Source organism: Barbus barbus (genome assembly GCF_936440315.1).
Source record: "Barbus barbus genome assembly, chromosome: 28".
NCBI classification, from domain to species: domain Eukaryota; kingdom Metazoa; phylum Chordata; class Actinopteri; order Cypriniformes; family Cyprinidae; genus Barbus; species Barbus barbus.
This window is the reverse complement of record NC_136756.1, coordinates 17,749,524-17,764,637: the sequence shown is the minus strand read 5'-3', so window position 1 is coordinate 17,764,637 and position 15,114 is coordinate 17,749,524. Positions and strand designations below refer to the sequence as shown.

Here is a 15,114-nt window from a genome sequence, read left to right as displayed (position 1 = left end):
TTGATTTTCCCACTTTAAACAAACAGTGGTGTTTACTTGCTGGTACTTTAGCATTCAATGAACAGTAAAGGGTCACAGAAGAACCCCTGAGGTTCTCCAAATCACACATTTGTCCTCTTTTTCCAGTGCAAGTGAGGAGAATCTTTACAACCCGAACTGGTTCCCACAACGTGAGCAACAGCAAAACGTACTGAATCCGATGCTCACGCTTCCTGTGAATGCCCAGCTAAAAACACACCCCGGCCCTTCCAAAGGGTCCTTTCATGGCTCTCTGTGAGAATCTGTCTCTCTGCAAAAGGGTATGAAGTAGTTTTGGACGCAAGGAATGGGCCAGTTTGGCCGGCATGGCGTGAAATCGAATAAATAAACCAAGAGGGAAGGGGAGAGAGAGAGGGGGGAAAAAAATCCTCTCTTTGTGGCCACGACCCAGCTAATGGAGACAAAGAGCCCAGTGGCAGGAGGATGAGGTTTGAGCCTCAACTCAGCCCTCTTTCTTCGTGACTCTGATTCCCCATCACCCCTCAAGCAGTGGCTGCTGCAACAAAGTCCTCTTTGAGTTCGGCCCCCTGTCCCGCACTTCCGCTATGAGGGGCTTCAAAGTTCATGGCTGTTTGAGCTTCTTACAGGGGTGGAAATGAGCCATGGCACCACAGGACAGTGGAAAAAATGAGGGTGACAAGGGAAGAGACACTCATAACTGATACACTGAGCAAGACTACGCTACATAACCTAATGGCAATCTGGAGAAGGCCTGATTAAGATGACTTTCCAAAGATTATCTGAGGAAATTGTGAGTGGTACTTGCCAAGGATCTTCTGGGTTGTTGCTAGGATGGTCTGGGTAGTTAGTAGGTAGCTGCTTACTGTTCCAAGTTAAAAATGCCTACCCCCTAAGACTGTTTGATATTCTGGTTCTTAAATATGGTTTTGATCTACCCTTTAATGTAACAAGATTTTTCCACCCGTTTTCTCATCTGCCAAGCAAAAATAAGATATGCTTCCAATGTGAGGTAGGTGTGTACATCACATTTCTCCAACATGGCCCCATTCACAAGAAAAGTACCAGCACATCATTAAGAAGCTTGAGCGTACTGAAAATCCAACACTGGTTGACCATTGGACAGTAAGGCTACAAAGGCTTGGTGCTGACATGTGGTAGTCGAGATAAGATCTCAGTCCAGATTGGATTGGCCATCTGGAAGGCATTTGGGCTCATCTCCATGGAAGAGCGATTGAGCACATGGAAAGGTGCCATTAGAGACAGGGGTTCATTCACCACAGGGGGGAAAGGACAGAGTGGGCCCTGAGCTGGCCTATACGACAACAACAGACAGCAATCATTATCACTTCACATAGAGAGACACTTGCATGAGTACTCAAACAAACACATACGGTTTAATTACCTTTGGAGTGTACTGACGCATAATGGGATTTCTTTGGCCATGAACAACCGCAGCAGCTTACTTTGTCATTTACCACAGGCTTATATGCGTGTGTGCGTATTATATAATTTCCTGATGTGTCATTCCTCCTTCCCTCTAGAATAATGGATTCAATATCACTGCAGCACACTCAGCCCAAAAACCACAAAAGTGTATCATCACCATCATTGCAATATTGCTTCATTAGAGTCAAATTACAAATGCACGATTTCTATAATTTCTTCATTGATTATCCTAAGAGTGGCTTTGGTGGCTGGAAAGACTCTTCCATCTCACCACAGGAAATAAACCCACAAGATGACAAAACATCGGATGCTTTATGACAGATTAAAGTAGAGATTGAATGAGTTCATTCATTATCAAACAGCAAGCATTAAATCAAACAGCAGGATTTACATGAAGTTCTAAACTGATGAAAAAGTTCACACTCATTCCATATGATTCAATATTTTAATTAATCTTCATTTAGATTTTTCAACAAACTCCGTTATAAGCTAAAAAAATAAGCCAAAAATAACTTTAAATTAGCAATAATTCCTTGTTTACTAGTAGATTCCAGGCCTTTTGATTACATACAGTATCTTTACATAGGGAACAGATACAAATTTAAGCCATTGATCATTAATTTGTTCACAAATGGTTCTTAGAAACCGGAACAAACAGTTCATTTTGAAAAGAACTAGCTCGAACGAAAGATTTGTTCACAAATTGGACTGCTCCAGACTTGAACTCATTGACACAATAGCCCTGTTTACACTTGGTATTAATATGCATTTTTGTCAATCCAATCACAAGTGGACAGCACATGGCATAGACACTCTTGTGGCTGAATGTGTTCAAACACAAAAGTCTATTCTCCCTCTACTGATCTGATACATAAAAATTGTGGGATGTGTTGTGAGAAGTCTGATCCACGGCTTTTAAATTCACAGCTGCTTTCTTTATCCTTTATCATTCGCTTCCTTAAAAATGAATGTGACATGAATAACATGAGTGAGTAAATAAAAAACAATTACAAATAGAAGAAAATTTTTAGGTGAAATATTCCTTTAAGAATCAGTAAACATTATGTCAATGAATTCCAATTAGTTACTTTAGTTAATTTCTCTAATAAATCTTATTTAGTTACCTAAATGAATGACCTGACTTTTAAAGCAAGCATCAGATCAAGGTAACCGGACTAATTCCATCTTCAAGTGTTCTTACAGACTCAAGCAAATAATTCAGTTCCAATCATTCTGACACAGTCCACATCCATTAATACTACATACTCCTTTGTTTGTCCAAGGATGAGGTAAGTGGGATAAGTTAACATCACGCTGTTCATATTTATTCCCTTTCAAAAGCAACTGGAAAAGCCATCCATCTGAAGATCTCACCCAAAAAATATCTCAAGAGTCATGACACTACGGCCGGCCTCTGGCCACAAACCGCAGGGGCAATTCCCTCAGGACAACTGAGGAATTCCTTAGAGCTCTTCTGGTCAAAGGGGTCAAGGGTGAACACACCAATGGCCTTCTATTTACCGCTGCCTTTCCCTTTGCAAAACATGCCTCTCAAGTAGGTGGCTATTGTCTACAGCTGCAAAAGTAATGTTTGTGATGGGGTCACAATCAAGGCTATTGGCGGTCAAGATAAAGTGAGAAAGCACCAGTACTGTTTCTGATTCAAGTAAATAATCACAGCCACTATCCCACAAAGAGATCCAAAGGAAAACAAACCTCATACATGCACATAAATCCTCATCACCTAAATAATTAGACAGCCAGGGACACACAACAGACCTTAAACCTGCTCAAAGTAGAGTTATGTAAGTGTCAGTTTAATGCTGCAAGCCACAATCCGGGATCAATGTTTATTGAACATTTTGGGAACATCTGCTAAGAGTCTTATCCCATATGCCTGTGGTCTGCATACCTCTCCTCTATCTGATAGCATTCATAATCTCGAACACATGGCTTTGTTTGCTGTAAGCTTGTTTGTAAAAGATGAGGCGGTGTCAACAGGCATACCTTATTCACATGTTTATAACATGGCGCCTGGCCAGGTAGATGCGATTAAATCAGGTGTGAATCTAACTAGTAAGCACAGGAGACAGTTATTACACCATTGCCTGGTTACATATCCCAATGGTTTTCTGTTTTTGATATCTGAATAAACATAACTCATCAACACCTCTCTCAGGCCTCTGTCAGCATGGTTGGGAACACAGACGACTTTATCAGTTTCATGCTGTGCTCGTGACCTCACAGTGACTCACCAATCAGTCGACTCTATCTAGGATTTCTAAGTTTGACTTTCAGCTCAGCCGATCCGATTTGCTTAAAATACTGAATATCACAGAGAACATCAGCAGATGTCCTTACTCACAATATCTATCAGACCACAAAAGGCCACGGGAGGATTATTTCTGCTAATTCTGCTGTTGTTTTTGTACAAGATCCTCACAGATTCACTGCTGATGCGGATGATTCAGGATGTCCTCCTAAAAAACATTAACATGAAAACATCCTGAACATGAAAAACATGCAACATCGATAATTTGCAGCATAAAGCATTATTTTTTCCATTAACCAGCAACTACCACATTCATTGACAGGACATTTTATTGGTCCCATGTTTGCTGTTTATGCACTAGGTAGCCCCAACCCATGAAAAACGATCATTGGCCCAAAATCTTTCTACACATAACAGAATATTAAATATGTTTGACTGTGCTGAGTCGGTGGTAGATACCACAAACTCTGCACTCCACAGACAATTCAAAAGTAGCTGTGTATTCTGATAAAATGACTTGCAATGAACATACTCTACCATTCAAAGATTGAGGCAGTATGCTTTTATTTATTATTTTTAATTTTTATAAAGTAAATATTTTTATTCAACTAGGATGCAGTAAATTGATAAAAACTGTCAAGTAAAGAAATGTATAACGTTACAGAAGATTTCTATATTAGATAAATGGTGTTCTTCTGAATCTTCTATTCATCAAAGAACTGTTTTCAACATTCATACTAATAAGAAATTTTCTTGAGCATCAAATCGATATCTGTAAGGTCATGTGACGATGTGCTGAAAATTCTGATTTGTCATAAAAGGAATAATTAAAATGAAAATTTAAAGGGGTCATATAATGCGATTTCAAGTTTTCCTTTCTCTTTGGAGTGTTACAAGCTTATTGTGCATAGATAAGATCCCTGAAGTTGCAAAGACTAAAGTCTCAAAACCAAAGCGATATTCTTTATCAAAGTTAAGACTCTGCCACGCCCCCCTAAAACGGCTCGTTCAAACACGCCCCCACATCTTGACGTCAAAATGTGGAAATATTTGCATAATGCAGCCCAAATGTTCATGCAAAGAAAGAAGGTGTGGTTTCAGTAACTGCAGTAGTGTTGATGAAGCCATGACTAGGAGACGCTGTGCGTTTCTAGGCGAAAGCAAAAGCACTTTATTTGACCTTCCGAAAGTAGATGCATTTAGGAATCATTAAGCTTACTTACAACAGAACAGCAACGCATTTTATGGACGACCGTTTCGTGAAGAGAGAGGCAATTGTGACTTTGCTTTGACAATCTGGCGCTTCTGAATCAGCGACTGTATGTTTTGTTATTAGTATTTACTATTGACTGTTTAAATGCGGAATTTTGCGCGTTGTGTGTGTGCGCATGTGTGTGAGAGAGAGTCACAGCGCAGCATCGTGCGTGTGTGAGAGAGGGAGAAACGGTCACACAATCGCTGCTTGTGTGCAAACTGCAAACACATACGAGCTTCATCACTGTGTCTGTCATGCGACTCTGTTCCCCTCTCGTGCTTGAACTGATGGTAAAACTAACGACATTATTTACTGTCTTTCTTTACTATAATTTTGAAAGCTGAAGCTGGCGATTATGGAAAGGGGTGTTACATTTCCGACGCGGCTTGCGGTGTTCGGCCAATCACAATGCACTGTGCCAGTTGGCCAATCAGAGCAGACTAAACTTGTCGGAAAGAGGGACTTTGTAGAAATCAAAGCGTTTGAGACAGGCGGGGCATAGAGGACTTACAATAATGTACAATATTTGAAAAATAATGTGTTTTTTGAACAATAAATCATGTCAACATATTCTGTTACACCAAATACACAAAATAATGATCTTTAAAAAAGCATCATATGACCCCTTTAATTTAAAATTTAATTTTTGATATAAAGAAAACATTTAAAACTGCAATAGATGCAACAGATGTTTTGGAGAACACTTGGAAGAGTGAAATGAACCATTTTTTCCCCTGTCTGCTGCTTTTAACATTTTAACTCAGGACAGTCACTAGTGAAACGTTTGGGACTGTGCATTCTTGGGATGCCATCAACCAATTGGTTTTGGCAGTCCTGCAGCTCTCGAGTGATTAGTCACATTACAGCAGGTGTATCCAATCCTGTTTTTAGAGGGCCAGTGTCCAACCCCAATTACACACACCTGAACCAGCTGATAAAGGTCTGCAGGATTACTAAAGTCTTCCAGGCAGGTACAGTACTAAACTTTGCAGAACGCTGGCCTTCTAGGAGCAGGTTTGGACATCCCTCATTACAGATATGGCTCAGGTGACTGATTATAGAATTCTCCAGAACCAAACAACTACCATAGAAATGAATGCTTGTGTTTGGCTCTTTTCCAGATATCCTTGGGTCTTTGGGTGTTACAGACATCATAAAAGTAATCGGAAACAGCTAAAACTACAAAATCACTTTTCCTTCAACTGTTTTTCGCTCAAGTGATACGTTATCAAAGTAGAACATGAGGAAACTCAACCCCTTCCACAAAACCAGTAACTAATCAGCATTAAAAAATTAAGCTATAATTAGCAACATTATCCCCGTGTTTGTTTGATATCAGATGCTTGAACAGGAGGAAAGGTCTACCAAGCTAATTGAGCTCAGGAAAGTTAAAGAGATTCCTGAAATTCCTGGTGCTGACTTGAGCCTCTGTGTCCTGGCTTATAACGCATGACTTGTCACAGCTTTAAAACACTGATAATCTAACACTTTAGAGGATATAGCAGCGTAATCAGCAGAGCTTGCAGCAGTCGTAGCGTGAGACTGCTTTAGTACAGGTGGTACTGCTGCTGCTACTGATGATCATCAATACTACTCCACATCTGGAGGGTCTACGGGGGTCAGCGAACCCAAGTTTAGCATGCAAAACACTCAGCACTGAATCCATACATCCAAGCTTCTAAAACACATCAAATTTCATAAATAATTACAAAGGACTGGCAAGTAACAGTTTATAAATATGAACTACTTAGAAATGCAGAGAGAAACAGGCTCAAAACAATGGTGGGCCAGTGCAGCTTAACACAGAAAACATAAAATGCCAGTATCTAAGCTGAGGATTGTTTCCATAGTTTGGCGGGTGCAGACGTGTACCCCACTGAGCCATATGGCTGCTGGGTAGCTGGTTGTGACACTGTGGTGCGGATCGGGTCTGTAACTATTTATAACCCAGAAAGCCTACACTTGTGCTTCCCTCCTGCAAGGACTCAGACAGAGACATCATCGGCAAGCAGGAAGCACCAGGTTGACTTCCTCCCCCTACTCCTCTATACATTCATGTCATCCTGTTTGGGTGAACAGACTCTTGTCCACAGGAGCCCAGCTGGGCCACACAAACTAACAACAGCTGGACTGGCAGCAAAGACATTAGAGGGGGCACAGATCCCAACATAGGAAACGGATCCCGGTCATGTACAAACACTGAAGCTCTTACATTTAGGAACTCAAAAGTTAATTGAATCACAATCTCCTACTTTTTTGCCCCTGAGGAAGACATTTAACCCTCAAGTTTCTCCAGGGAAACTTTCCCTGGAATCAGCTTACTTATCTTAATGGCTTAAAAGGTCTGTTGAATGGGATGTAGCTAACTAATAAAGGATTTAATATTATGCTCTTGCATAAGGATGCATTAAACTGATCAAAAGTGACAGTAAACATTACTGATAATGATACAAATAATATTTTTTGAGCATCAAAGCAGCATATTAGAATGATTTTTGAAGGACCATGTAACACTGAAAACTGGAGGAATAACTGCTGAATATTCAGCTTTACCATCACACACAAAAAAGTACATTTTAAAATATATTAACTTCTTAAATTAAAATAATATTTCAAAATATCACAGTATTTTTAATCAAATATTTGCAGCCTTGGTGAGGATATAAAAGACCTTTTCAAAAAAACTAAAGTTTTAAATTGTAGTGTATACACTTTTTCCTTCACTTTTTGTTGGATAAAATGTAGTAATGATTTATCAATTAAACAATTCAAAAATATAAAAACAAATAAGCTACAATTTTACATGGGCAAGTGAATAGATGCTTAAAACTGCTTGTTTAAATAAAACAAAATTAATTTGCAAATAAATAATTTAACATTATTTATAATACTTAACGATTCAAAATACTAAAGCAATTCATTATAATAAATTATTAATGGTTATTAATAATATTTAATAATATTATTATAATATAGTATATATTATTATATTAATATTTAATAACTATTAATACTATTAATAGTTATTAATAAATAAATAAATAAATATTGCAAAAAGCATTTGCCATCTGCTTTTCTTAATCATTTTGCTGAATGCTTTTGTCAATGGAGTTTTAAAAAAAATGCCATTGGACAGGTCACTCTGGGAGCAACTGATGAACTTTTGACTCCATTCTTCTAAGACACACCCCTTTCCCTACATCTCACTGAGAGTAAATGTAAGATGAACTGTTATTGTACAGTATGACAGAAAGTATCTTCTAAAAAACCTTCAAAATGTGCTGGTTAGAATGTTTTCCTAACCCAAAGATCTGAACCTTACTCCGTCATCTGTTATCTAAAATTCAAAATTAAACAGAGAACATGCTAAAAAAAAATTGGGCATGATGCCTAAAAAAAGACTCATCGGGGAATATTCAGTTCTGCCAACCGTTTACAAATCACAGCCTGGTTTCTTGCTTTGAAACTATGACATTATCATTTTTGTAATATCTTTGAGATTCCTTGTGGAATTCTAGAGATAAACAGATGCATGAAGAGCCATTCAGGGAGCGACAAAAACCTTCCGGTCTAATAAAAGTTGTTTGCGTATCTTACTTAAATATCTAAGCAAATTCATGAAGCAATTATCAGTCTCCCTAGAGTGTGGCAGCCAGTGATGTTTGGCATGACTGTGAATGCTAACAAAAGAACATAAAGACCACCTAGAGTGCCACCCATGAGTTGAAAGGCAGACGTCTTTGATATCGATCTCAATCACGGCCTTGTTTTTCACACCGAGGCCCTTGGAAAGACACAGATGCTGAAAGACGAAGCGGTTTCCTCTCCCTTTCACCTGATGCACCACCGTCCGCTTCGCTTCACCTGCGTCAACACATCTTGACGCGAGGCCGTCAGGGGCATCTGCAGGGACTAATTTGATTGGTCGCGCTTCACTTAATGCTTCCAGATCAGATAACATCAGATGCACCGCTAGGGAGATGAATCCCTCTGAGACTCAGCAGATGAGAGGGACCTATGATTCTTCCCATATGCAGAGAAAGAACAATAACTAGGACAAGTGAATCCATCCTCTCACAGAAAACCAGAAACAGTGTCTTTCCTAAATCTTAAACTGCCACAGTCGGCTCGACGTCATTCACTGGCAGCTTCTTCACAAAGCCACAGTCCTCCAGAAGCTTAACAGGCCAATATGATTATGAGGGATTGTTATAAAACTGGTTGCTAACCCCTTCACTGGCATGTTTGTAAAACTTCTCCAGTTGCTTTGATCCTGTTAAATTTAACCCAGGATCAAGAGGTTTTGGACTGGGACAAATGCGCTGGTGTGGAATGTGAGAAATGCATTTTGGAATGCATGAAAAACTGAATAACAGGGTTTATTAAAGTTATAATACACTGAAATGTGTAGTAAGGTTTGAATATGAATGGGTTCACAATTGTCTGTTCTTAAACCCAGGTATGCTAGGTCTTCATCTGATGCTAATCAGAGCAAGAAAACACATGTCAAGTATGCCAAATTACTATCTGTAGACTTCAAACATTTTCTGTGTTTATTTTTTTACTTGCTAATATACTTTATCAGTGCACTGAAATACTGTGGGGGGTCAGTGATGCTCCAGGAGGGTTGTTAATATAGGACACATTCTCTGGGCTGAGCAGGATTGTATGCTGATGAGCACAACCCGGTCTTATCAAAAGACAAAAAAACAAGTGTTCTGAAAGTTACAGGGGATTTACTAGATTGCCCTGAAGACCCTGCAAATCCCACCTCTCACATGAGTCGCTACTGAATTTATGAGACACCGAGCTTATAAAAGGAAATAGCACATGACCAGGTAATATACTCTAATTTATGTTAGAGCTTGTTTGAATGACTAAAAAAAGCAGTAAAAGTGACAGACTCTTGTTTCTCGGGTTGAAAGTGTTCACACGTCAGTCATCTCCAACTAACGGAGAACAGAAAACTACAACAAATAAGAAACTGAGTCAATTAAAAAGGTATTCTTAATCAGAAGTGTGTGTAAGATTTCAATTTGGATCGGTTTTAAACCAATATAACAATAAAAATAGTTTAGATAAATTTTTAAAAGAAAACAAAATATATTTTATAACAGAATAACAATCATATCAGAATATGCTACTTAAATGTTTTACCCACAGTATAATTTGTGTGTGTGTTTAATAAAATAAATGATGGAATTGGTACTTGAGCCTTATTGTTTGGGCTGTAGGGGTACAGGAAGGAAAAAAGGTTGAGTTAAAACACCCACTTGGAGGAACAATATGCAAGTCGTTTTAAAGCAGCATTAATAAAAAAAAAAAAACAAGAAGTCCCTCTACAAAACAGTCCCTTGTGTTTCGTGTTGTTATTTATAAAATGTCAATAAAAAAACCCTCGCCAACACTATTTGTTTTAAAAACGCTGTCTGCTTCACATTTTGTCCCTCTTCCTCTTTCTTGACGCCAGTACAGTGACAAAAACAGCTTGACAGCTTCACCAGTGCCCGTTATCTCCAGTTTATGAGACTGTAACAATAACCGGGCGACTGCAACATGTAACCAGTCACATGGGTGCTCAAACTGCAACACTCAAGAGTGTTTGAACCCAGTCTACTTACCGACTGCAGAAATGCCAAGTTTCTCACGTAATCCCGTTCAGTGTTCAATATCTCGTTTACAACGCACAGTCTCAGGCGAAGCTGACGGTCCGACTCCTTGCTGCTGAGGTCCCCGTATTCATGTTGACTGTCCTCCTCGGTGTTTATTGCGCTCATTTTTAAAAACCCTTAGAGAGAGAAGCCTCCAAACAAACAAGAGTACACGCCAGTTGTGTGAAAACTGATGTGAAGATGTGATAATTAATCCATTTAATCCGTCGCGCGCTGCACACAACCTCGCGCCAGGATGCGGCAGAGGAAAATGTTATATTGAAACTGAAGAAACTTCTGTAAAAGTAAAAACGCGCAACATCGAAGTCAACCGCAAAGCAATTTGCATCTCATTAGAACACTTTCCGTTTAAAAGGTAAACTAGAGAAGTAGCCTGCAGCATAAATAAGAAAGTGGCAAGAGGAGCGAAATGATGCGAAAAATGGGAGTGCACGTGAAGCGATCAGCAACTGTGAAATCACTGACAAAACCGTGCAGTAAAAGCTGAAGTAGCGAGTTCACGAGAGCTCAGTGTGGACTACATGAAAAGTGAGACGGTTGTGGTAGCTGTAGAGAGAGAAGCGAGTCTGCCTCTGAGGGACCGTCTGCAAGTTGCACCGCTTGAACAATCACGTCTTCAGTTTAATGAAGATTAAACTGAAGATCCCTTGCTATCTTTAGATCTGTGCTGTGAGAAGATCGTTTCTTTTGATCTTTGGCATCAAGTCTGATGCGTTCAGTATTTTTATTTATTTATGTTTGTTTGTTTGCTTCATATTTTAAGAAAAAATAAAAATGAATCGCATTTTTGGGATTTATCATTAAAATGATGTTCACTAACATGAGATGAAGACTAGTCTAAGCATACTTATTTTCTAGAAAAGCAGTCAATTTTTTTACATGGAGAGGGTCGCTACTTCATGGGCACCGCCATGTTAATATCAAATGACAATGTCAACAAGACAAGTGTAGTAGCCTACATCTGTATTACATTCTGCATGCATTCATCATACTATGTAAAATGTGCTTTTTATTTTGGACACAACTTAAAACACTTCTGTAAGCAAAACTCAAGTGAAAAAAACCTTGAAATATATATTTTTAAATTATGTCCACAGAAGTAAACATAAACACTCATGTATGTTTAATTCAATCATTAAAGCCATTAGAAATTGATTTTCGTTAATGGTTACAGGCCTAAAGATATTTACAGGCTTAAAGGCCGGAATTTGACTAGTTCTAGTGAGACAAGTAAAAAAAAATAATTTATCATTGTCTGCATGGAATGATTGTGGCATCCGTACAGTTTAAATTGATAGTTTAAACAAAAAATGAATTTTCATCATTTACATATGTGTCATTCAAAATCTGTATGACTTTCTTCCTTCTGTGAAACATAAAATATATTTTGAGAAATTTCTCAGTGTTTTTTGTCCACACAATGGAAGTCAAAGGTCACCAAAACCAGAATTTTGATTACCAGAATGTTCTTTTGTGATTCACAGAACAAAGAAAGTCATACAGGTTTGGAAGAACATGAGGGTCAGTAAATGATGACAGAATTTTCTTTTTGGTTGAAATAGTCCTTTAATGCTTGTTTGGTTCTATCAAGTCTTTGTTCGTACAGTCTGTGCCCTTGAGGTGATGCTTCCTCAGCATGACAAACAGCCATCAGAGGCTGTCCACATCCTGTTTACCCCATCACAAAAGACTAAGTTCTCTATCTTTCTATCTCTCTCACACAACTTATATGGCCACGAAACCACCAGACTCCACCAAATGAATGGGCAAAAACGTAAAGGGTAAGAATGACTCGTTGGCCTGGTTTGAATCGCTATTACCCCACAGGAGTCTTTCAGCCCCAGGCATTTCATAGCTGTCTGACATTTGAGAGGTGTCAATAACCTCTGGTTCTGCTTTACTTGGCTTGAGTTCTGCCCACACTAACTGTTCATAAGTAGCCTAATAGTGTTGCCACTGCATGCTTTGACATAACTTAAAAAATTGTGTTTTATCAGTAACTTAAATGGATATAGGTGACATAAAGATAATATCATCAATAGATTACTTATTTGATAACAACTACAGTAACCCAAACCATTTAATCGCACTGTATTCGTTTTGTGAGACTGAGCGCCATCTTGTGGCAAGATCGAACACAAACATTGTAAATAAAAACACGAATAAATATTTAACAAATAAAATATATTAAATATTCAAAACAAATAAACAGATGTTTTAGCCGACAGTTACAGCATAATTCTCTTTTAAGCACGTGCTTTCCCGCCTTAATTCAAGCGCACGTGATAGACGCAACTGTTGAATAGACGTTTATCAATATGACGTGATAAAGAGAATGCAGAATCGAATCTTAAAAGTTTCAGGGATATCTTTTTATCTTTACCTTCTCATATTTTTTTATCACAGCAACTAAGATAAGACACACATATTCTTGTTTTTGAATGATAAGTGAAAATATCAAATACATATTTTTCTTCCCATAGTCCTAAGTGCAACATGACAGTATGGAACGTAGGCTACAGTTGTAGTCCAAAGTATATACTTTGCCGTATCTGCAAAATTTGAACTTTTTCACAATATTTTTTTTTTTTTAGATGCACCTGTATAGGCCTATTCATTAATATTAATATTAATATATGGGCATACAGATTGTCATTCTGAATATTTTCCGGCAGCTTCACTTCACTGCTTCACTGATCACTTTTCCTCTACAGTGTCAAAAATCACAATGGCTCATTCAGCACTTTGGCTGGTGTTGTTGCACTGGATGTTCCTGCACTCCCCAAGCAGGTGTAACAATTTAACCAAAGCCGAACTGCAAGAACTGGAGAAGATCAGCACCTGGGTCATCACCCCGCAGCTTTCCGTGCAGTGCCACCTGCGGGCTTGACCTCCGGAATCAAGAGCTATGTTCTACTGGGGAAAACAGAAACATCTCCAGCACTTCCTGCAAGATGAGGACCATCCGCTGCCTAGACACCTGGCAGTGTGGACTAAAGTCCCAAATGGCAACTGCTGGTCAGCGTCTGGTGCTTGACTGCTTAGAGGAAGTGATGGAAGCCATGGGCCGCTTTGCATTTGTGGTGTCTTGGCGCTTTGCCCGTGGAATCATCACATCTGATGACTCGTTATTCAGCCGCTATGAAGCCCTGAGCCTGGACAAGGTGGTGCTAGACCCCCTCGGAGAAGAGGATTCTGGCACATACCGTTGTGACGTACTGGACACCGGCAAATGAAGAGTGAAGAGAATGTATAAAGGGGTGAAAGTGTTATCACCCAAAGTAGTGTTTAGACTTTGCTAAAGGTCTAATTCTCTGGGAAAACCCAGAGAGCCGGTTTCCTAACATGACGACCACAGGAAACCCGTATCCCAGCAGCATTGTCCAAAACATGACGCTGATAAGCGTGTCCATATCTGCTGCAATGACGGCACTCATCCTTCTGCTCTTGTGGGGTTTTTACTGGATAACACCAAGAAGAACAGCAACTTTCCCAGAACGATGTTTGAAGACGTTTCAGAGATTAAAAAGTCAAATTAATAGCCCATATTCCTAAATCACTGATTAATAAAAGTGTTAAGAATGAGTTTTTCCAAGTCACAAATGCGTTGGATTGAAAAACATGTTCAAACTATCTGTGTACTATTTATAGAGCAGAGCTGTTAATGAACTGTTTAGAAAAAAATTCACATTCACATTTGTGTTAAAAAGGTCAAACAGTTCACTTCATCAACAATGGGTCAAGTATAGTCACAGCAGGTTCCTAATTTGGATGCCAGCAAATGATGCTTAAAAATATTCCTTAAAGGGGTAGCTCGCCCAAAAATAAAAACGGTCATCACTTGCTCACCCTCAAAAGTTGTTGCAAATCTACAAGAGTTTCTTTCTTCTGTTGAGCACAAAAGAAGATACTTTGAAGAATGTTGATAACCAAACAGTTGATGGTAGCCAATGACTTGATTACCAACATTATTCAAAATATCTTCTTTTGTGTTTAACAGAAGAAACTCCTACAGGTTTGGAATACATTGAGGGTGAGTAAATGACCGAATTATTTTGGGGTGAACTGTCCCTTTAACTTGTACTTACAGCAGCCCTACTTTAAAACAATCACATACATTAAAGCCAAGTCCTGATCCCAGCTGAACACCTCTGGTGTGACTTTAAATGCAGACCTTGAGACAAAAACTCATAACCAATTTATGGCTCAAGGTCTGCATTTAAAGTCACACCAGAGGTGTTCAGCTGGGATCAGGACTTGGCTTTCTGCAGGCCAGTCAAGTTCTTCCACACTGACTGAATCAATCATGTCTTTTTGAACCGTGCCTTATACACAGAGGCACAGTCATGTTAGAATAGAAAAGGGTCCTGTCCAAACTTTTGCTATAAAATTAGAAGCACACAAATCCCTAGAATATCATTATATGCTTAAACATTAAGATTGTACTCATGGAAATTACTAAAGTAGTC

General features: G+C 38.9%; 1 protein-coding gene and 1 pseudogene across 2 annotated transcripts in view; one reads left to right on the top strand and one right to left on the bottom strand.

Annotated features, from left to right (window-relative positions):
• Positions 1–11,164, bottom strand: part of LOC306847987 (phosphatidylinositol 3,4,5-trisphosphate-dependent Rac exchanger 1 protein-like) — a 67,841-nt gene extending 56,677 nt beyond the window's left edge. The window contains exon 1 of the mRNA XM_079382270.1: positions 10,595–11,164. Within this exon, the coding sequence (XP_079238396.1) occupies positions 10,595–10,750 (156 nt within the window). The 5' untranslated portion in view covers positions 10,751–11,164. The remainder of the gene's footprint in view (positions 1–10,594) is intronic.
• Positions 11,165–13,373: 2,209 nt separating this feature from the next.
• Positions 13,374–14,200, top strand: LOC306848807 (transmembrane protein 81-like; annotated as a pseudogene). Its single transcript has one exon. The product of its transcript is annotated as a transmembrane protein 81-like (transcript).
• The last annotated feature ends 914 nt before the right edge of the window (positions 14,201–15,114 follow it).